General features: G+C 39.7%; 2 protein-coding genes across 15 annotated transcripts; one reads left to right on the forward strand and one right to left on the reverse strand.

Annotated features, from left to right (window-relative positions):
• The first annotated feature begins 504 nt into the window (after nt 1-504).
• LOC113418517 (suppressor of cytokine signaling 3-like) lies at nt 505-8,959 on the forward strand. Of its 6 annotated transcripts, none has more exons than XR_015745808.1 (3): nt 505-960; nt 3,693-3,838; nt 7,135-8,959. XR_015745808.1 is itself a non-coding variant. In XM_087946417.1 (3 exons), the coding sequence occupies exon 3, from the start codon at nt 7,185-7,187 to the stop codon at nt 7,797-7,799; it is 615 nt and encodes a 204-aa protein (XP_087802543.1). In that variant the 5' UTR covers nt 860-960; nt 3,693-3,789; nt 7,135-7,184; the 3' UTR covers nt 7,800-8,959. The 6 variants fall into 6 exon arrangements, 4 of the variants coding, with proteins under 4 accessions (XP_026533202.1, XP_087802543.1, XP_087802544.1 ...); XM_087946417.1 differs by having other exon boundaries at nt 860-960; nt 3,693-3,789; XR_015745809.1 differs by lacking the exons at nt 3,693-3,838; nt 7,135-8,959 and adding an exon at nt 2,581-2,694 and having other exon boundaries at nt 722-960.
• Nucleotides 8,960-9,745: 786 nt separating this feature from the next.
• RPS9 (ribosomal protein S9) lies at nt 9,746-16,607 on the reverse strand. Of its 9 annotated transcripts, none has more exons than XR_003371764.2 (6): nt 16,346-16,447; nt 14,521-14,644; nt 12,391-12,513; nt 11,281-11,467; nt 10,975-11,161; nt 9,746-10,003 (listed from the first exon to the last, which is right to left on the reverse strand). XR_003371764.2 is itself a non-coding variant. In XM_087946420.1 (5 exons), exons 2-5 carry the CDS (start codon nt 14,615-14,617, stop codon nt 9,826-9,828), a joined length of 585 nt encoding a protein of 194 aa, XP_087802546.1. In that variant the 5' UTR covers nt 14,618-14,623; nt 16,346-16,607; the 3' UTR covers nt 9,746-9,825. The 9 variants fall into 9 exon arrangements, 4 of the variants coding, with proteins under 4 accessions (XP_087802546.1, XP_026533203.1, XP_026533204.1 ...); XR_015745810.1 differs by having other exon boundaries at nt 10,844-11,161; XR_015745812.1 differs by having other exon boundaries at nt 14,521-14,623; nt 16,346-16,430.
• Between the last annotated feature and the right edge of the window lie 6,585 nt (nt 16,608-23,192).

The following is a 23,192-nucleotide window of genomic DNA, read 5'->3' on the forward strand; positions in this document are numbered from 1 at the left end:
TCGCATTCCCCTCCTTCTTACCAACAGTCCCTCACACTTCCAGGAATCACCCAGAGGGGGGAGAGGAAAAAAAAAAAAAAAGCAGCAGCAGCAAAAGGGGAGGGGGAGGGAACGCACCGGGTTGATACAGCCACTTCCTGCCAATCAGAGCCCTGTCAGCCACTCCCCAGCGACCAATGAAAGTGGCGACCATTCATAAAAATAAATACTCGGCCACGTTCCCCCCGCCCCCAGCCAGTAACACACACACACACAGAGGTTCGAGGCATCTTTGCCTCTCTGTGACAAATGTACATGTTTTCCATGATATCTATATATACATACAAAGAATATCCAATCGGAGCCGCCGAACGATTATTGCAAACTCTTAGGCACTTTCTCCCCAGCCATTTAAGCTTCTCTTTCTCTCTCTCACTCTCTCTCTCTCTCTCTCCCTCCCTCTCCCCCGCCCCGCGACGAGATTGTATCCCAAGTCGTCGGACACCAACCCTCCCCGCCCCCTTCGCTTTCTCCGATTCCTCCGCTAACGGGAAAGGCGCTTCTCGGTTCAGAAGCGCGCACGTACGTTCACACGCATTTCCAGGAAACCAGAGAGGGGCCGCGATTCTTTGGCCAAAGGAAATAGATTGGCGCTGTTCTTCCACCCTCCTCCTCCTCCTCCTCCATTTCACTCCCCACCCCACCCCAGCCCCGTAAACTTCCACCTCTTTCTACTCTTCCCCGTCCGAACTGGGGAGAGCAAAACCTCCCTCCGAGACCATCCCGACGCTCGGGTGCGCCTTCGCCCACCTCCATCCTCCCGCCGCCGCTCGAAAGATGGGAGAAAGGGGCAATCCCTCCGGACTCGCTTCCCGCAGCCCAGCCTGCAAAGCCGAGTTTTAAACCGATTTGTTTGCCCCCTTTCGTTCTCCCACTCCTTGGAGAAACCCAGGCACCGCTCGGCTTTCCTCGCCAACCAAGGTAAGTTTAGCAAAACTCTTCGGGCTTTCGCAGCGGGTTGGGGGGCTGCGAAAGTTGGGAAGAAGAGAAAACCTGCCCCAGCCACTCCTAAACAAGAGATCGGCTCCCGGACTCTCGGGGCTGATGGAGGAGTATGGAAAACTCTTCCGTTGCTGGTTTATTTGGAGAGTAAATCGAGGCGGGAAGCCCCAGTCTGGCTTTAGCGCTTAATTACTATTATTTTTTAGGATGGGGGATGGAAGACCACCCTTAGGTTGCCGAATAAGTATAATAACTCGAAAAATCAGATGCTATATGAACTTTGAATCTGGCAAAATTCAAATTAACGTCCCAGCGATTAAGTCCCGCGGAAGCTTAAGCTGCTTTATAAGATTAGGAATGCCACAATGCAAAATAGCCAACTTTTCGTAGTTGACGCCCTCTCAACTTTTAAACCTAACAGTATGCATGGCTAGGAATACCTGAATGTGTCTGTCTCTTTGTGTGTGGTAAAAATAACAACTGTATTTTACATAGATTTCATGCAAGTGGGTTTTTACTTCCAACACCAGACTAAAGCTGTAATAAAGTTTTGTTTACCAGCCACGATTTTCCCATTTCTTTCATTACCCTGCAACTATTCACTAGCAGCCTCCTCTTTCTTCACATTATTTCTCATCTGCAGTTAAGAGAAAAGAATAAAAGCTAACAACAAAAATCAAGCAATTTGTAGAACATCATTTAGCCTGGAGAAGTTCTTGGGTTTCCATCCCTTGCAGCTGCAGCTGTGGGAGAAAATTTGTGGAGGAAGCTGCTGCTTGATTTTTGTTCAGACAAGCACAATTTAAAGTAGAGGATCCTTTAAACGTGCCTAAAAGGAGAAAATATTTCCTATGTAACTGGAGAATCAATCATATCAACTTTGTTTAAGTGTAAAGAAAATGAAAGTAAATTTAGTGAGATAGGATACAAATAGTCCTTGATTTATGAACCACAGTTGAGCTCAAAATTTCCATTGCTAAGCAAGATAAATGAATTTTGCCCCATTTTATGACCTTTCTTATCACAGTTGTTAAGTGAATAACGTGGCTGTTAATTGAATCTAGCTTCCCCATTGACTTTGCTTGTCAGGTCACAAAAGGTGATCACATGATCCCAGGACACTGCAGCCATCATAAATGTGTGCCAGTTGCCCACTTTCTGAATCTTGGTCACTTGGGGATGATAATTATGAAAAATTATGCCGCTTTTTTCAGCGGTGTAATTTTAAACCTTCACTAAATGAACGGTTGTAAGTCAGAGATTACCTGTGTGGCCTCAAAGAGCAGAGTGGCCCTGGGTCCAGAAAAAGTGTGCAATTTTTTGTTTAAAGTCGCAGCTCAGTTCAAGCTAGCACAGTAAGGTTTAAAATAATCTAAGTAGATGTTCAAAAGATGTCTCCTATTGTATTCTCATTCTGTTGAACCATTCAGGATTTAAGAGTTCTTTTTCAGTGGGTGATGATCATTTTTTTGTCAAACCTTCTGTTATGACAAAAATGTTCTTCTCTCCATCACCTAGAAGTTAGTTTGATTGTATACTAAATTTATTTATTTGTTTGTTTGTTTATATCCTGCCTTTGTTATTTTTGCAAATAACAAGGCAATGAACAGATCCAACACCCTTTCTTCCTCCTACTTCTACCTCCCCCACACAACAACCCTGTGAGGTAGGTTGGACTGAGAGAAGGTGACCCAGTTGGCTTTCATGGCTAAGAAGGGATTTGAACTCAACATCTCCCGCTATGCAGCCTAGTACCTTCATCACTAGACCAAACTGCTTCCCAATGGTGGAAATTTCCTCTCAATACACAAAATATAAGATGAAGAAAGGTAGGTCTCCTAGAATTATTGGCAGATAAGAAGAGTGACTCATTCAGAGATTGAAGAGCCTCTTTTGAGAGGAGGTGCTTCAGGCTATAGGAGCTGTCACTAGTTGCTTGTACATCAGTACAAGCTATTGATTTATTTAGCCTGTTAATGTCAGTTCTTGCTCTCTACTACTTGCTACTCAGTCCGTTTCTAAATGGAGATGACAAGGGCTGAACTAGGACCACCTCTATTAATGTACTTAAGCTCCCTTTCTCTGCGCTCCTTATGTTTTCTGTTGCACAAATGGACCACGGCTGGGGGAGTTGATTTGTGTCCAGGACTTGCTTATCTGAGCAGATGATAATTCAGAGGATTTTTGGAATTGGGAGAGACTAGCAGAGAATTCATATCCCAGAGTTCATCATCTCCCATGTTGTTTTGTCTACTGGACCAGACTGTTTAATTCTGCTGGCAGTTAAACAGATTCCTTCTAGGGTGTAGATTGGGAATGACCTAAAGTTGACGAGTTTTGAGTCCAGATCCTACTCCCCTTAAAATGGGCCACATTTTCCTGTGTGAGGCTACTTCAGGGCATGCTTTTTTAAACAATTTTTTTTTAAAAAAAACCCTCACATGGGATTGCATTTTCACAGAAGCAATTGGGTTTTTCAGCACTTGGGTTTTTCAGGAGGAATCTGTGAACCAGATATTGGTATCTTACTGCTGTGAGATTATGACTCTTCAACTGTGCTTTCTTCCCAGTAAAGTATTATTTACAATTAGTTAAAAACAGTTTTATGTAAGAGTTTTCCATGCAGATAGTCCTCGACTTACAAGTTCATTTAATGACAGTTCAAAGTTACAACAGCACTGAAAAATGTGACTTATGACTGTTTTTCACAGTTACGATTTTTGCAGCATCTTCATGATCATGTGATCAAAATTCAGATGCTTGGCAACTGGTTCATATTTATGACCGCTGCTGTGCTCCGAGGAAGAGGTATGGGTATAAACACACAACAGCAGAAATTTGGGGCTCAATTTTGGCTGTAAGTAGAGGACTACCTATAATGTCCTCATTTTTTGTGTAGTGGTTTAAGGCACCAGATTGGAAAACAGGAAACAGGTGAATTCTAGTCTTGCCTTAGGCATGAAGCCACCTGGGGCATTTTGAGCCATTCTATCCCAGCCTAGAAAGGAAGTAATATAATAAGAAACACAAGTGCAAAAAAGGTCAGAAAAAATAGAAAACAAAAAAGATAAAGAAGAGGCTTCTAATATTTACAGAATTATAAATACAATTTCTCCAAAATCATAGAGATTGTAGATTTCTAAATGCAGGGAAATGTTAATGAATATGAGCTATCAAATATGCCATCTTCAACCTACTGCTTTTTAGTGAAATAGTCCCAGAAATATTTTCACCCTGGTGCTTATTAATCTGAGATTAGTTTTAGAGTTGAAGTTGATGATACTCCTTTTGTTGTTGGTATTTTTGAATTACAATTCTTTGCTTGCAGGGAAATAGATAAAGAATTTTAATACATCTTATATTCTTCCTGCCAAAGATTTATTTAAAAAACCCATGGTAGCAATAGGATAATAGGCCTAATTCTTATTTACCGGGCTGGTTACATGAGAATATTTTAGAATGTGGTGTAGATTCAGAGATTCAAGAGGCAAAACTTAGGGTAATATATATTATTCATTATTAATTAGAATTAATTTATTAAGTATATACCATTCTAAGATAAACCAAAAGCACTAATGTTACTAGATGAGGAAATGAAATGTCTGCAAGGAGAATGCCAAGATCAGAGTTCATTAGGAACCCAAGCATTCAATCCTGATTTATGTAGATTTTCCATTGTCACAATTATTTTTATCAGTACGTTTAGAGGAAATAAGCTTAAAAACAAAAAAACATGATAAAATATTGCCCCAAGGCCAGACATTCTCTTAGATTCTGAGCAGCTCTTGTTGATTTCATGAACATGGCCATTCAGTTTTCTTGGCAACTACATACTAGTGATTTTGGTCAGTTTTTTTAAGTTGTTGCTTTCACTTCCTGCTCTAGTTTTAAGCCATGAAATTCCCTGAAAAATTATTATCCAAATCTCGACTAGGACTCACCCTGCTTAGCTTTGGAGCCTATATAAACTTAGACAAGAGCTGCTACCTGAAAGTCTCCCAGGATCTTAAGATATGTCAATAAGAGGCATTTTATAGGATCAGAGTGAAGATTTAAGAGGAGGCTTTCTTAATCTGATAGTACAGATACAGACTAACAGAGTTGGAAGGGACCTTGTAGGTCATCTAGTCGAACCCCCTGCCCAAGCGGGAGACCCTACACCATTTCTGACAGATGGCTGTCTGGTCTCTTCTTGAAAGCCTCCAGGGATGAAGCTCCCACAACTTCCGAAGGCAATTTCTGTTCCATTGGTTGAATGGTCTCCAGATTCATTATACTACAACTCCTATTATCCCCAGCTGACATGTAATAATGAAAAGTTGTATCCAATGCATCTGAAGGCTCGTCAGGTTGAGAATGCCAAATGACTTACAGATAGTTTTTGACTTACAACCATTAGTTACAAGGACTTATGACCACTCTTGCAATTATCCCAACATCCACGCAGTCACAGGATCAAAATGGGTGCCTCTCACTTAATGACTTCACTGTTTAGTGATGGAAGTTCTGGTCCCACTTGAGATCTAACTGTACCACTTACAAATCCGTAAGGGCAGCAATTTGAGAGCGTGCAGACGTCGGTCAAATACACAATGTGTCATTCTAATTTTTTGCTTCCTGAAAACCTTTGGCAGGAATTCCAGTAGATTTTCTCAAAAACTACATTTCATTGCAGGTGACCCTGGCTGATCTTGAAAAAAGTTAAGTTGGGCCTGCTTAGTGTTCAAATGGGTGACAGTTAGGAAACCAAGGCTGGCCATAGCTAGATGAGGAATTTGAGAAAAGATCTCACCCGAGGAGAAAATCATGTTAAAACACTTCTGTGTTCTTGTCAAGAACGCAACATGGACATGTTGGCTAGGCAGCCATTAGACATCAGAGTCAACTGGGAAGGGTCTTTGTCTTTTCTTTCACAAGCTGCGTTCTTGTTTTCTTTGCCAATCCTGGACTGGCTCCCTTCTCCAGTTCTGCCTTTCAGTGGGTTGCTGAGTTAAACATTTTTCTCTTTGAAGGACCAGTTAGTTCTTTCAACCAATAACAAGCCTTCCGATTATGAAACAGAATCCTGCTTTCTCGGGCCTAAACATGTTCTGAGTTACGTAATAGTTTCAAAACCATCTTGTAATGGAGATCAACGGTGAGATTAAACATTTTTTAAAGAAGTTAAGTTGATCAGAAAAGGAAGCTGCCATGGTTGGGCTCTTAGCGAGAGAAGTGTCCGGGCTCGATAGCAAAAAAAAAAAAAAAAGGGAAGGGGAAGCAATTGTTAGCAGTCCAACACACAGCAAGTGGAAGAGGCCATTTCTGAGAATTCTCTCAAAAACTGTCATAAAATGAAAAAGTAGCAACTCACACCAGAAGTTGGAATAACATTCACTTCCATGCTGTGCTTTCCATTTTGGGGAAATTTTATTCTGGGGCATTTTAAACTGGATCCTCCCTCCGATTTCCAATGTCTGATCTTCTGGTTAGAGAATAAATTGCCTACAAATCTGATCTCAAAACTGCTGTCTACAAGAGATTGGTCTTGGGGGAGAAAAGCCTCCATCAATTGTGGATACTCCAATACTAGAGGTTTTCAAAAAGAGACTGGAGGCCCATTTATCTACCTTGGAAGGATGGAAGGCTGAGTCAACCCTGAGCCAGTCAGAATCAAACTGCCGGCAGACGGCAGTCAGCAGAATTAGCCTGCAATACTGCATTTTAATCACTGCTACCACAACTCAATTAATTGAGTCATACCCCATTTTATGACTTTATTTTTTGCCATAGTTAAGCAAATCACTATATTTTTTAAAGTGAATCATGTGGTGTTAAGCGAATCTGGCTTTCTTCCCATTGACTTTGCTTGTCAGAAGGTCCCTAGGAAGCTTGCAAATGACAATTTCAAGACCCTGAGATGCTGCGACCATTGTAAACATCTGAACTTTGATCATGTGACTGAGGAAGCTGCAACAGTCATAAGTGTGAGAACTGATTATAAGTCATTTTCAATGCCATTGTTATTTTGAACAGTAATTAAATGAATGTTGTAGGCTGAGGATTACCCGTACCAAATATTTTTTTTCCTCCCCTGGCCAAACCAGGTTAAGACCCTTGATGCAAGTGATGTTCAGGTGCCTCTCTGTGAATTGACTTTATTTTCCTTTTCAGATGCAGCTCTGATAAATGATCAAGCTGTCCACTAGTTAATTGGTGGCGCGATGGTCCCCCTATGCTGTTGCTGCCCGCCGGCATCTGCACCAATCGTGGTGGCCATGACAGGCCCTGCTGTCCCTTCCTACCATTTCAAGAGTTTCTGTGGAGAGTTTGAGCGGGTGGAAAGTGCCTTGGAACGATTGGAGGCCAGTGGCTTCTACTGGGGCAGCCTGTCAGGAGCTGAAGCCAAGAGGCTGTTGACTTCCCAGCCTCCTGGCGTCTTCCTGGTGAGAGATTCCTCCGACCATCATCACCTCTTCACCTTGAGTGTCCGCACCAGGACAGGCATCACCAACCTGCGTATTCAGCAGCAGGACTCAGCTTTCTACCTGGAAGCCTTGCCAGGAGCTGGCCATCCCCCAACCTTCAGTTGCGTAGTCCAGTTAGTTGAGTATTATCTCTGCCTGGGGGCTGTGGAAGGGGGTCCCTGCTACTTGGAGAGGGAGGGTCAGCCTCCAGTGCCTTTGGCCCTCTCACAGCCACTCCGTTGCAAGGTTCCCACTTTGCAGGAGCTGTGTCGGCGGGCTCTACGAGCCAGTGTGCAGGGCAGAGGTGACACCAGAGCTCAGCTGCAGAGGCTGCCAGTCCCCCAGGCATTACTGAACTCAATCTGCAGCTAAAAGGAAGCACCAGTTTAAAACCTTTTAATGAATGCGGAGTTGGGGCCTTCCTTGTTAATACGAGCAGAGCTGGTTGTAGATAGTGTACTGCTGATGCACCACTACATTCTTGGAACATCTGACAGATAAGCCAACCTTTGCATTGTGGAGCTGTTTATAATGAGCCTTCCAAAAGCTACTGAAAATTATCTGAAAAAGGGATTGGCAGAGTAGGTTAGTCAACGATAAGGAAATGCATATCCTATATAATCCCCTTCCCCATTTTTCCAAGCTAGCCACTTCCACATTTCAAATGCTTCTTGTGCACAGGTAGTATAGCAGAAAATCTTTATCCATAGGCAGAGCTGTCTTAAGCACCTCCCAACTATTCTCATCTTTAGTTGAAAGTTGTTGAAAGGTGCAGTTTGTGTGAAACGGTCCCGTGACAAATATCTCTGCTAACTGTACAAGGAACATCTGCCAAGTCTGCAGCAGCACTACCCAGTAGTGAAGTCAACAATGACAGGATCGATGTTTAGCTGCAACTATTGTGCATCTTTTCTCTACAAACTCTCAGGCGGACAAGAAGATTGTACACCCAGTAACAAGAATGTTTGAATCTACAACCAAGATCCTTCTCTGGTTTCTTTCTTTAGAATAGATAACCCAAGGCCAGTCTGAAGGCAGATTTTGAGCAATAAGCCACACTGCACCAAATGCACAGCAGTCCTCTCCTCTTCCTCCATTTCCACTTTGACCACTGTGTGATCCTAACCTCTCCTTCCCCCATTTCCAGTTACCGCCTTTAGTAAAGGTCATTACTGTAACTTGACAGCTTTCAAGAATGCTGACTCAGAAACCAGTTACGAGAAAGTTCAGCGACTTGAGTGTTTTTATAGGCAGCTAGCAGATATACCACTCAAGGGTGAGGAAGAGACCAGTCTCTGAGGAAACAAGACTTCATAGTAAAGGGACAATAGAAGAAAAACAAAACCCCAAACCTTGTGGCACAAAGGTTAAGAAATGTGATCGCAGATGGTAATTTTGTGTAAAACTTTCGCTAAGGTAGCACAGTTCAGTGATACTCCACTCTTAAGAACTATTCAATTTTTAGTCCTAAATTTAATGTTTTTAAGAAACCTAAAACTCCTGCTCTTAAATAAACCTTGATCATCTGCAAACTGGCTTGATTCTTTGCTTTCGAGTTCATTCACAATTTCTTACTGGAAAGCCAGACCTCTTCCTGGATCCTACTGGGAAGCCCAGCCAATTCCTCTCCAACAATAGGTAAAAAGTATGTGTTTTTATTGGAGGCCAGTTTGCTTTCCTGCTTCCTGAATGAAAGTATCAAAGCTTGCAAGAGGTAAAAGTTAGCAGTAAAAGAGATCTGCCTTTGGGACAGATCCTAGCTTATCTCCTCTATTTTTATTGTTCAGCTTTGCACTATTTTTATCTGCAAGACCTTACCAATAACCTCTTAGAGGAAAAGGAGTAGTTTATGTGTGCATCCATTTTGGGTCAGTACAGGAAAGTATAGAGAACAGAAATTGAGGGTGCAGAAAACTGCACGTCAGGAATGGCCTCTCCAGTTCAGCTTAAATTTGGCAAGACAAAGACAAACAAAAGAATGAGGTGAAAGGGAAGAAACTGAACTCCTGAAATTATGATTTGGAGTGTGTTGTTGAGTTGGAGCTAAAATAGTGTGAAGGAAAGAATTGTGCCCATGTGTCATTCTCAAAACAGCCAGGCCTGTCACTTTTCTCCCAGCTCATTTGCATTGCCAATCTTCCTCTGTTCCCTTCTCGTATTCTATTTCCCTTTGTGCAAGAAGCAAATATCTCAATCTGGGAAGCCAACACTGAATTCAGAGAGCTCTCTTTGCTGGGTGAGCAGGGGCAAGAAAGAACATGTTCAAGTTACCACAGGTTCATAATTCTCTTGACACCATGGACTACAGGATGTTATCCACAAATACTTTTTATTGGATGATGTAAGATAGGCTCAGTGGCCCACCAATTTATGTGGCAGGAAAGCCATATTCTACATTTTAATCTTCCTCTTCATCATCTGCACCGCCAGCACCGCCCTGGCCCTTCTTAGCATTCTTCCTCTTGACGCGACCTGGTCGGCCTCCGCCGTAAGGTGAACGGAGGGAGAAATCAATGTGCTTTTGGGAATCTAGCCGGACAATGAAGGAAGGGATGTTCACCACTTGCTTCCTTACACTAAAAGGGAGAAAGGAAATGATTAGATTAGTGAATAAATAATCTCGCCAGGAACTCATGGGAAATATTTGACAAACCAAACAAGCTCTACAAATATTTCCTGAGTTCACAGCCTACCCTTAACATTCAGAAGTCAAAGCCCCATCGGCCACTGGCTTCAGGGTTATATGCAGAGTGACCCATTTGGAACCTAATTTCACTCAGGAAATCTTTGTGCTCTGTGAGCTTGGTTGTTTTCTTGCTAGGTAGCATCACAAGGACCCCTCATTTCAACCCTGAGCTATTCTCTATCGGAGTTTCAATCTTGAAAGGAGCAATTGTTACTAATAATTTATAGAGCAATCAGAATGGTGTTATTGCTGTCTGAACAATAACCTATTCAGGCAAGAAACCTTAACAATGATCAAATTTTATGCTTTGTATTCTTAATCAGGCTTTATCCACCAGCCTCTCCAAACCATATAAAATTGCCTTGCCATTGCAAGTAAGATATATATTCAGTGCTAGGGGAAAAAAGCAAAGTACCAGTTCTAATTTGCCAGTTCCAATTTGCAAGTAGACAACAGACCCTATCATGGCCTTTATCTCACCATAAATATACCATACATATTCAGTACCCTAGAATCCTATACTAATTTACAAAACAGATATGGAACTACATTTCAGAAGTAGCCAATGCACCATGGAAGAAATTGTTTTATATGTGAAAGTTGCTGTTACTGCATATAATAGATAAAACCTACAGCTGGGGGTAAAATCTATGCTTAATTAAGGAAATGTAGTCCACCAGAAAGTCAAACTACAACTCTTGGCAATTTTTTTTTTGCTGGGGTTGCTTACTGGAATTTAGCAACTGAAGACAGTAAACATTTCCTCCAACTCCTGTTGCAAAATCCATCAATTTACTTGTACAGAAGGATCTTATCAGGTGACTGCTGTGGTTGCTAAGTAGAAGCAGTACTTGGTGTTACCTTGACCACCTATGTAGCAGACCTTCACAAGGTGTACGGCCAAACCGCAGTGAACCTTGCCGAAATCTTTGAGAGTTGCTTTGACACTGCTAGTCTATTGAGCTATCCAAGGATTCGATCCACAAAAGGGTTTGGTGGTATATAAAGGCCCAAGCCAGGGCCGGGGCCACAGTTATCACTGCATAGGCTATATATAAAAGATATTGCAAATGTTATTTCAGAAGTACATGTTCTGATGCTAAATGTTAGCAGTTCATAGTTATCTTAAACTTTACACTCCCCAAAATTTGGCTTTCAGCAGCATACCGGATGTGTCTCTGGCGGATAAGAACACGAGCATGATGGATGGACTTAGCAAGGCCCAATTTGAAGACCTGGGTTTGGAGACGACGCTCCAGGAAATCCTCAATTTTCAGACCCAGGATGTAATCCAGTTTCATTTTCCCTTCATCCAGCACCCCAATTCTGACCAAACGGCGCAGCAAGGCATTGCCTGAGAGAAATTTGAGACATCAACAAACTGAATGGGTCTTTCTACATGTTAAAAGAGACTATGTTCAGATTAGCATATTTATGGATACAAAATTGAAAAAGAGGCAACCATCACAGTTAACTGGCTATGCAAAAAAATACAAATTAAGCAATCCCAGGATATAGAAATGGTATTGGGACAAGAACAGCATCAGGGGTAGATTATCAATAACTGCATGTTTCCAACTGAGCAGAGACCTTGAGATTAAAGTGCAAATCACACCTCAACATTAGCAGCACCCTTTTGTTTGCAAAACATATTTAGTTCAATCGGACTGTTCTGTCAATTCTCAACAACTGACTCAAAAATGGATACACCAGAAACCTTACCCATTTATTTCAGAAAGAGCCCAGTATCTTAGCAAGCTCTTATACAAGGCAAGTAATAGTGCTTTCATTACTCAGGCTGGCACAGTACAGGCTTGGCCACTGTAGCCAATCTGTTTCTGCCTGGTATTTTCTTACCTTTCTGACCTTGGTAGTGAATTGCATAATAGAAGATTGTTTTAAACTTTTTTTTTAAAAAAGGATGAAGCATACAAGCCAGAAAGGGTATAGTTTAAGCTTGTCATAACTAGGTCTGTTTACAACTAAATTCAACTATCAGTGATAAAACTGATTGGCTCAATTAATCCCTTTTTGGTATTTCCATCACACATCAACTCTCCTCCCTTGACCCCATTTAACATGTTGTGGAAACCAGGCCTTTGTATAATCTTATAACACATACCACCTATCTTATAATCAGATTAGTGACTTACAAAGCTGGTATGAGGGGAAAAAGTTAAATATATCAAGGTATTCAGCAGCCTTCAAGTGAGTCATAGGTCCCGAAAGCAGCAGCGCCACCAAAGCTGTTGTTCAGTATCTAGTTTTGCCTATTACCTTCAAAAAGGCGCCGCTGATCTTTCTCATCTAGGGTGAGCAGCTCTCGGGCAGCTTTGCGGATCTTGGCCAAAGTGAACTTCACTCGCCATACCTCACGCTTGTTCCGCAGCCCATATTCACCTAGTAAAATAAATCTGAAAGTTTTAATGCAGTTACTTTGAAGGTCACAGCGCAATCAAGGACAGATTCTTTTCTCAACTTGTAAGGTCTTCTCAGGATTAGCCCTATTCCCTTGGAAAAACTTGTTCTTGATTAGCACACCTCTTCCATTGTGGTATATATTTTTTTAAGTTTTATAAAAGACATAATATAAACTAATACTGAGCAAAAACAATAAAAAAGAGAAAGCCTGCAGAAGGAATCAGAAAGAAAAAAATGGGAGGAATCAATTTCCTTTGTATTGTATACCACAAAGCCAGTTTGATGTAGTGGTAAAGGTGCTGACCTACAAACCAGGAGGCTGTGATTTCTTAGGCAGGAAAACCAGCTTGATGACCATGAGCAGTCATCTCACTCCAACCCACCTCACAGGATTGTTATGGGGAAAATAGGAGGAAGGAGTATTATTTGGTATATTCACTACCACCTTAAGTTTATATATTTGTATGTAGGTGTGTATATACACACACAAAAAAAATAAGACCTGGTCTTATTTTCTTTTGGGTCCCAAAATAAGCGCCAGGGTTTTTTTTTTTGAGCGATGTCTTATTTGCTTATCTTAGAACTGTGATGGCGAACCTATGACACACATGCTGGAAGTAGCACACAGAGCCATTACTGCTGGCACACGAGCCCTCACCCAGAGGAGGTCTACTGCACCCAACAGCCGATTGTAGGATATCTGGTGCGCATGCACAGGGGTGCGCTAGAGATGTGCACGCATGCGCAGGTGGAGTGGGGAAGGCCTCCACGCGCATTGCCTTCTTGGTGCTGGCCCGCAGAGCCCAAAAAGGTTAGTCACCACTACCTTAGGACCACTGCAGCCAGGCTCCCCACATCCTGACACCTGTTGTGCTGCTGCCCAACTTCTGCCGCCAACTTCTGCGCGAGTCAGGCAGTGGCGTGGGAGGCCTGGCTGTAGCAGTAAGCGGGAGCAGGGCACATGGGGGCTGCTCCACCTCCCCACCTCTGCCCTAGTGGGGCTTAACTAGGGCCTATTTTGGGGGTACAGCTTATATTAGGTACAGACATGTATTGTTTTTCAAGTAGTTCGTATTTTCAGGGAAACACAATTTGTGTGCATGTATGTACGTGTGTGTATGTGTGTATGTATATACATACGCACACACCTATGCACACACACATTAAGGGGCTTCCAATTCTACTTTATATTTTTCTATAAAAAAAACCAGCATTGTCCTCTGGGCAGAATTGAATCTAAATCTTTGTTGGTTAAGACAAATATCACCCCTTCCAATTTATCCCATCAAATTAATCTTTTTTCTGTTTTAATTTTTTAATTGGATAATTCATTTCCCAACAAAGAGTATTTTTTTCTCTCAAACACTGGAAGATGAAGAAACACAAAACAGCCTTGGGACTTATTTCATAGGATCATATGGCTGGAAGAGATCTTGGAGATCTTCTACTCCAGGGGTGTCAAACTCAAGGCCCGGGGGGGTGGATCCCACCTGCAGGGTACTTAGATCTGGCCCACAGGGCTGCTCTGGAAACAGTGGACTGGCCCACGGTGCCTCTGCCAGCGAAAACAGAGCTCAAGGGGGCCATGCCCAGGCTGTTTTCACTGGCAGAGGGCTGCAGGAGGCCGTCACAGCCGAAAATGGAGCCTCAATGAGTGACATTGAGCTGGCCACGCCCACTCTGGCCATGCCTCCAAGGTCAAACACAATCCTGATGTGCCCCTCAATGGAATAGTTTGACACCCCTGTTCTACTCTAACCCTTTGCTCAAAGCAGGAATCCTTATAACATCCTGAAAAAAAATGGTTGTCCAACTTTTTTTTGAAAACCTCCCACAACTCCAGGAGGCAAGCTGTTTCATTGACTGTTTTCACTTGACAGAAGGTATGATTTTATTTATAATTCTTAATAAGTTTTGTTATCCATTTATGTAACAGATTGTTTTACTTCACATGGCACAATCAAGAGATAAATAAATAAATCTTACCAATAAGTTTCAACTCCTGATCAAGGCGTGATTTTTCAAAAGGCCGCCTGGGGGTAACATAAGTCTTCCGACATACCCAACTCCTGGCAACTGGCATTCTGGCCTAAAGAGGCAGAGCCCAAACCTATGGACAAACAATATATTTTAAACAAATGCAAGCCATGTAACACAATGAAATCACTATTTACATACCACTCAAATTTGTGGCAGACTCAATTGATAAAACAGATTCTGTTCTAAGTGGTAGTCTCATCCAATATAAATTAACATTACCTAATTATCTGCATGACTATTTCATAAACCAAATTCATCTTTCAGTTCAGTTAGATCTGTCTCACCTTACCAATTTATTCTCCACTGCTTCAAGACAGAAATCATGTTACTTTCCCCTTTCTCTTTGACTAGCTAGACTTTAGTTCAGAGGAAGGTAGAAAAATATTTCCACACAAAACCATACTGATTTTTTTTTCATTTAAACAGATGGTCTAGACATGCACCTAACACAGTAATTGCTGTTGATAAACATGTCCTACTGCCAAATTAGAAAAGGATAGGATCTTAAAAGGATGGATAAAACCCCACAGAAGAGATGAAAGAAAAAAAAAACCCAGCTTTCACGGTGCTTATGGAGCTTTTTTAAAATAAAACTTTATGAATTATTCATGAATTTACTGGATTAATACAAAGGAAAACTTCCCAGTTAAGAGAACTGAATGAAATACGGTATATATAGTTTACAAACAGGGCAGCCTACTCCCACCATTTTCATTCCTAGTTTTACTTTGCACCACCTCACAGTATTCATGTAACCTGCATTGCTTCTTAGGATGTTCCCAAGGGAGGAAAGTTGTACTTCGATATATTAACACTTCGAAACCCACCAGTTTGCTCTGAATGGATAAGGCCTTCACTCCCTACACAGTTATACAGAATTATCAGCATTTAGCCACTCACAAAGCTTTCAATAGACTCCATCATAATCTTATTTTGAAATGCTTTTAGATGGCCTTGTATGTCTTTATTGTATATTGCCCAGTCATTCATGTCAGAGGATGGGGTATATAAATTTGATAATACAAAATGGATCTTCCACTTCTCCCAAATTTCTGAATTAGAAAATAAACCCTGCCCTTAAGTCAGATGGGGAAGGGCACTTGAAGATAACCAAGCTTTTCAATTCAGGTTTAAGAGTCTATTCCCAAAGTAGTTTCACAGGAGGGATATCAATAAAGATGCATGAACTGGTTAACCTCTAGAACAAGTGTCTTCAAACTTGGTAAGTTTAAGACATGTGGACTTCAACTCCCAGAATTCCTGATCTAACATGACTGGAGGAGGAATTCTGGGAGTTGAAGTCCACAAGTCTTAAAGCTGTCAAGTTTGAAGAGCCCTGGTATATATAGAGCATCTAACAAAAAAAGTCAGGCCCGAAAAGGGGGAACATGTTGGGAACTCCTATAATCAATCCCTCTTTCTCAGATGTGCTGGCGGAAACGCCTTCTAAGCTGCCATTTAGCAACTCCTGAAGGGTAGGACGGCCACGATGCCGGAGCGGGATATCCTTGCTGAGCTCGCAAGGGGAAACGCACAAGGCCGCTTTCGAGGCCGACGCACGCGCAGGAAGCGGGGGACGGGTAGAAAATGGAGGCTCGAGCTCCAAGCTTCCCAAGCGCATGCGCTCCGCCGCTTGCCAGTCGTAGGCCGCGAGACTCTTTTCTTAATGAAATTTTTTCGATCGGTCGATCAGTCGATCGACGCTTCGCTCCGTTTACCCGGTTCGACTCGGTAATACGAGTTCTAGCCTTGCAAGATAAAGCTTCCTTACCTACCACCTCAGGCACCAACGAGAACCAGGAAAGAAAAAGAAGGGGTTAATACGGGGAGTCTGCTTTTATAGGACTGTAAGCAGCTCCGCCTTCTCTCTCTTCTGGCCAGTAGAAATAAGACTTTTTTCACATCTGGCCTATTGGCGACGAGGAGCCAGCCAATGAGCGTTGGATTTCCGTGTGACAGAGAAACTGGCTAAAAAGCTAATGACGAAAGTACTACGCGGCGTTAAGGCTCCTTCTTCTTTACCGCTGGATCTCTGCTAAACGAGATCTCGCGGTTATACCTGTCCCAACCAGAGGGACGTCATCGCCGACTGAGTGATGTCATCGCCGAATAAGCATAGCATTCTAAGCGTGTGCTGCCTTCCGACGAAAGAGTTTTCTAGCCGACTTCTCAAAACATTCATCCCCCCCCCCCCAGCCCGTTGTTCCCCAAATGAACTGAGCTTCAGCTCCCATAATTTTCAGACGGTGTCATTCTGGTGGAGGAATTATGCAAAGTGTTGTTTTAACAAGGCTACCTGTGCAGTTTCATCTAAACCCCCACGAGTCAGGACTCGCGAGTCTTTACTAGGGCAAAACATCTGAACCTGCTTCCATTAACGCGCGGTTGCACACGTGCGATGTATAAAATGTGTGTTTATTATGTATTCTCCACTCTACTTGTTGCAGAATACCTTATGCCACCAGATTTGAAATTCTAGACCTAGAAAATCTAGAACTACGCTGCCTTCGGTCCGATCTAAGTATAGTACATAAAATCATACATTGATACATACTGCTACCCTTCAAAAAGACCGTAACTATGTATCAGAATGGTCAAACAAATGGCAACTTCAAATCTCAACAAAGAAATGCTCTTTCTTACATATTGGCAAAAAAAATCAGAAAATAAAATACAGGCTGAATAGTCAAGACCTTGTTGATGATCCAAACTCTGTCAAGGATCTTGGAGTATTCGTCTCTAATGACCTAAGTGCTAGAGCCCACTGTAACTACATAGCCAAAAAGGCATTAAGAGTGGTTAACCTAATCTTACATAGCTTTTTCTCTGGTAATATTACACTAATACCTAGAGCATACAAAACATTTACTAGGCCAATACTTTTTTTTTTGAAAACAATTTTATTGATTTTCTACAAACAAACAAGACAAACAAAACATTAAAACATCAACTCTCTTATGTACGTACAGTGTGTCAGTTGGTTCATCAGTTTTGTGCATTCATTTCTTAGTCTCAATTACAGTTATGTTACATAACAACTGATATTGTCAATCCAAACTTATATATCCTAATATCGCTATTAATAAATCATTTGACTATACTTTCAATCATTCATGCTTTATGAGATAACAATACTTTAAACAGTTTATTCTATAACAAATCATATAATCATACCAAATCTATCCTAAAAACACTTTATAGCTATAATGTCAAATAACATAGGCAAAAGAAGATGTTGGGTGTGGGTTTGTCACCTGAGAGAATGCTGAGCAGCAGTTTGTGGTCTGTGACCAACTTGAAGTGTCTGCCGTATAGGTATTTGTGAAAACGTTTCACTCCGGCTACGGCGGCAAGGGCTTCTTTGTCTATTTGGCCGTAGTTTCTCTCAGCTTTTGAGAAAGTCTTAGAATAACAGGCTATGGGAGCTTCCTTCCCATTCGATAGTCTATGGCTCAGTACTGTCCCGATGCCATATGGAGATGCGTTGCAGGTTAGCCGTTGCGGCAGGGTCTCTCTATATTGCGTCAGTACTGGGTCAGATGTTAGAATGTCTTTTATTTTGGAAAGCGCGGTGTGCTCGGGGGTCCCCACTTCCAGGTTGTATTCTTTTTTTTTTTTTTTCTTAAAAGTTTTTATTTTTTACAACAAACATATGAACAAAACATAAAAACATAAAACCATCTTTCAATTATATACATACAGTGTGTCAGTTGGTTACAATCTTTTGTGCTATCCTTTTTTTTAACCATTACTCACAAGTTATATAAATTCTCACCTTATCGATCTAGCTTGTGCTTATATAACATCAATTATTAAACATTCATTTGACTATTTTTCCATCATTTTATACGAGATATTCTAATTTTCATTATGATTTAATCTTATACATTCATCCAATGGTTATATATTTTATATTGTATTCTATATCAATCTATTAACTTTTATTGTAAGGCTTACTAGTCTATTTCTTTACCATGTCTTTTTATCTAACCATTGATAAAATAAATCCCATATCATATAAAATTGTTTATCCTCTTGTTCTCTAATTTCAAATGTCAATTTACTCATTTCAGCACAGCCCACGATTTTCTTAATAATTTCCTCCTGCATAGGTATTTTTTCATTTTTCCAGTTCTTAGCAAATACAATTCTAGCCGCTGTTAAAACATTTACAATCAAATATTTCAATTCTTTACAATATATTTCTGGTATAATTCCCAATAAAAAATATCTCAGGTTAAAAGTCTATGTGTTGTTTTGTCATTTTTTCCAACCATGTGTGGATTATAGTTCAATATCTTTTTGCATCTGAGCATATCCACCACATGTGGTAATATGAACCAGGTATCTGATGACATTTCCAACATCTATCCGATTTATCCTTGAACATCCTGGCAATTCTCATCGGGGGTAAGTGCCACCTGTAAAACATCTTATAAAAATTTTCTTCATATGCTGTTGACATTGTCATTTTATAATTTTGAGACCACAATTTTTGCCATTTATCTAAGTCAATCCCATATCCGAAATTTTCCCCCCACGCAATCATTGTATCTTTTACTTGTTCTTCTAATTTAAACTCTAGCAAATGTCCATAAAGTTTTTTGATTACTTTTTCATCAGTACCTGTCAAAATTTTATCTAAATCAGTCAACTTGTCATAGATACCTTCTGTTTTAGCATCTTTATCAAATCTAGATTGTATTTGCAAATATGAAAACCAATTCATTTTTACACCTTGTTCTTCCAACGCTTGCATAGATTTAAGTTCACCCTTTTCATTCAATATCTCACCATATCTAACTGTTTATTCCTTTTTATATATTATTGGATAAGAAAAAGCTTCAATAGTAGATAACCATAGTGGAATTTTTAAATAATATTGCTTTTTTTATCTTTTCCCAGTTTAAAAACAATGCTTCTCGAATATAGTGTCTTCTAAAATACCCCTGCATTTTAGTTCCCTTATACCAGAGGAAGGCATGCCACCCTAACAACAAGTCATGTCCTTCTAAATTCAAAAGTCTAGTATTCCTTAATGTTATCCACTCCTTTATCCACATCAGCCTTGTCGCTTGGTAGTATAATTCCCAATTGGGCAAAGCAAATCCTCCTCTTATTCTTGCATCTTGTAACAATTTAAGTTTTATTCTCGCTTTCTTCCCCTGCCGAATGTATTTTAGCACTATTTTGTTTAAATCTTCAAAAAATTCTTTCCCTAATCTGATTGGAATTGTCTGGAATAAGTATAAGATTCTGGGCAATACATTCATCTTAATTGTAGATATTCTCCCAATCAGTGATAATTGTAAATTTTCCCATTTTATCAAATCTGTTGCATTCTGTTGTTTAAGTTTGAGATAATTGTCCTCCTTAAGTGTGCTACATCTTGGTGTTATATGTATCCCTAAATACTTAACCTTGTTTGTGACCTGGATCCCCAAAACTTCCTCCAATTCTTTCTTTCATCTTACTAACATGTTCTTTGCTAAAATCTTTGTTTTATCTTTATTTATTTTCAAACCTGCTACTTTCCCATACTCTTCTATCTTTTCTATCAGTTTAAATGCAGACTCCAATGGATCCTCTAATATAAATACCAGGTCATCTGCAAAAGCTTGTAATTTATACTCTTCTTTTTTAATTTTCATTCTTTTTATTTCTTTTTCTTCTCTGATGTTCCTATTCAGCACTTCTAGTGTTAACACAAACAACAGAGGTGACAGTGGACAGCCTTGTCTGGTCCCTATTTTCTTTCTATTCTATTTCTATTTCTTTTCTTTCGTTTTGATGGCTTGAGTAATTTTTTTACCAAAGCCCATTTGGTCCAATTGTAACAGCATAAAATGCCAATTCACATTATCAAAGGCTTTTTGTGCATCTATAAACATCAGAGCCATGTGTTTTTCAGGATGTGCCTCATAGTATTCCAATGTATCTAAAATTATTCTCATATTATCTTTAATTTGTCTCTTTGGCAGAAATCCATTTTGATCAGGATGAATAAAATTGTTTAAATATCTTTTCAGTCTTTCTGCCAGAATTGAAGCAAAAATTTAATAATATGAATTTAATAGTGATATAGGTCTGTAATTTTTAACTTGCTGTGGGTCTGTGTCTTCCTTCAGTACAAGTGTTATATATGCTTCTGACCATGTTTCGGGTATTCTCTTCTTTGTCATAACTTCATTCATAATTTCTAATAAGTGAAGATTCAATGTTTCCTGGAATGTTATTTAAAGTCCATCTAGATCTCCTTTTTTGTCCTTTCCATACAAGTGTTATTGGATTGTGATCTGCCCAGGTACTTGTTTCTATTTCAATGTCTTGTATGTTAGAAAGCAATTCTGTTGACATCCATATCATATCTATTCTAGACCATGATGCATGTCTATTTGAACAAAAGGTATATTGTTTATTTTCTGCATTTCTCTCTCTCCATGCATCTTTTAAGTTTATCTCATCTACCATTCAAAAGAAGGATTTTGGCAATGTCTTTCTAGTTTTCTTTGCTGTTTTTTGTGTTTTATAATCCAATTTGTTATTTATTATTCCATTAAAATCTCCCATCAGACAGATATTAGCATAGTCCAGTTCAATTGGACTATTTACTTATGTAATTTCCTGTAAAAATCTTCTTGATTATTGTTTGGAGCGTAAATTGCTATTAAAAGTGTCTTTAGATTATTGTCCGTTATCTCTACCATCAAAATCCTTCCATCATCATCTGTATATATTTGTTCCACAGGGATTGTATCTCTAATGTATAACACCACTCTTCTCTTTTTACAATGTGTTAACACTGTAAATAATTTCCCTAATTTTTGTTGTTTCAATATATAATCATGTTGTTTTTTAATATGTACTTCTTGTAGGCAGATTATATCAAATTTTAATTTCTCTAACTTATGAAATACTTTTCTTCTTTTAATAGCTGAATTAAGCCCATTTATATTAATTGTAATCAATTTTTTCTCATCCATTTTAGACTTTGTAAGAAGGATTTGTTGCTCTAGTAGATCTTGGTTCTCGTTGTTCTCTGGGTACACCACCTACGGCTCCTTCCTCTTTTTCAATTACTGCTGTACATTCCTCTTGAAATTCAATTAATGACTCTTCTTTTCTTGTATCTTCCTCCTTTCCTCTAAAATATTCCAGATAGAATAACTCCGCTTTTTCAACTGTATCAATTCTGTGTCTTTGTTCCTGCCAGGTAAACATGAGACCTTCGGGTATCAGCCATCTGTAATTTATTCCTCTCTTAAGTAACTCTTTGGTCAAAAATAAATATTCTCTTCTTATCTCTCTCACTCTTCTCAGTACCTGTTTCAGCACCACTATTTCTTTATCTTTGTACTTTAGTGTCTTTCTCTTGCCACCTGCAGTATTTGTGATTTTATTATTTTCTTAGTAAATCTGATATGAACTTCTCTTGGCAGTTTATTTCTCATCTCATATCTTGTATAAACACAAAAAACCTCGTCCATTCCATCCATCATCTTCTCTTTAGTTACCTCCAATGCTTCTGCCAGGATTTCTGTCATCATTTCAGCAAGGTTTTCATCCTTTTCTTCTTCTATATTTTGAAATTTAAGATAGAATTCTGATCTATCAATTTCTCATCCCAATGATTGCAGAGATCTGCCCTTGTCTCTTTCCACTTCACTCAATCGGGTATCCATATCTCCAATCTTCTTATCTCTTTGTACATCTTGTTCTTCAATTTTCTTGATTCTGTCCTCGTATTGCATCATCATCTGTTGAATATTTTCAATTTTCAATTTTCTCATTTGTCTCCATTCTTTGCTCAATATTCTCCATTCTCTTTTCAATATTATCTGTTTTTACTTGTATCTTTTGAATTCCTTGCATAATCATCTGCAGTGTCACTTCTTTCTCCTTCTCTTGTTGTAACATCACCTGTATTGATCATTGTCCTCCAGATGGTGAGGAAGAAGAAGTCGGGATTGAAGAAGCTGAGGCTGGTATTTTTCTGCTCATCTTAAAATACAATAGAAAAATTGAAAAGAAAAAGCAAGAGCAGCCAATTGCCACTCCAGGAAAAATAAAATTAAAAATAAAAGAGGGAAGGGAAAAATCTTCAGGCACTTGAATACCTTAATCCAATTGGTTCCAATTATGTAGGAAAAAAGAAAAAAAAGAAAAAAAAAAGAAAATGGAAAAAGGATGAAAAAAGAAAAAAAATTAAGAAAAGATTTAAAAAGACAGAAATCTGTATATTCCCCTTGCCAAAGAGATAAAACAAAGGGGGAAGTAGCTTTATTCTTGCATAAGTCCAAATATAAAAATCCAACTGTGTGTGTGTGGCGGGGGGTGGAATAGAAAAAAAAGGAAAGAGAAAATGCAATTCTGTCAACAAGCAAAACACTGCCACTATATGTTCGAGGCTCTTTACTAAATCAAAAAACAAAATTTCCAGCTCTCTTTTCAAGGTCACTTCAATCTTCTTTCTTCAATTTCAAATCCAGACTCCAGCTATCATTATTTCCACAGAAGAGCACCTGCAAACAATCTACATGCTCTTCCCACTATCTTTTCAATGAAAAGCACAGAGTCCTTGAATGTAACACCAAATGTATCAACAAGAAAGAAAGGAA

Source organism: Notechis scutatus, chromosome Z (genome assembly GCF_049901735.1).
Source record: "Notechis scutatus isolate UNSWTSFEM ecotype Mainland chromosome Z, rNotScu1.2, whole genome shotgun sequence".
Lineage (NCBI taxonomy): Eukaryota > Metazoa > Chordata > Lepidosauria > Squamata > Elapidae > Notechis > Notechis scutatus.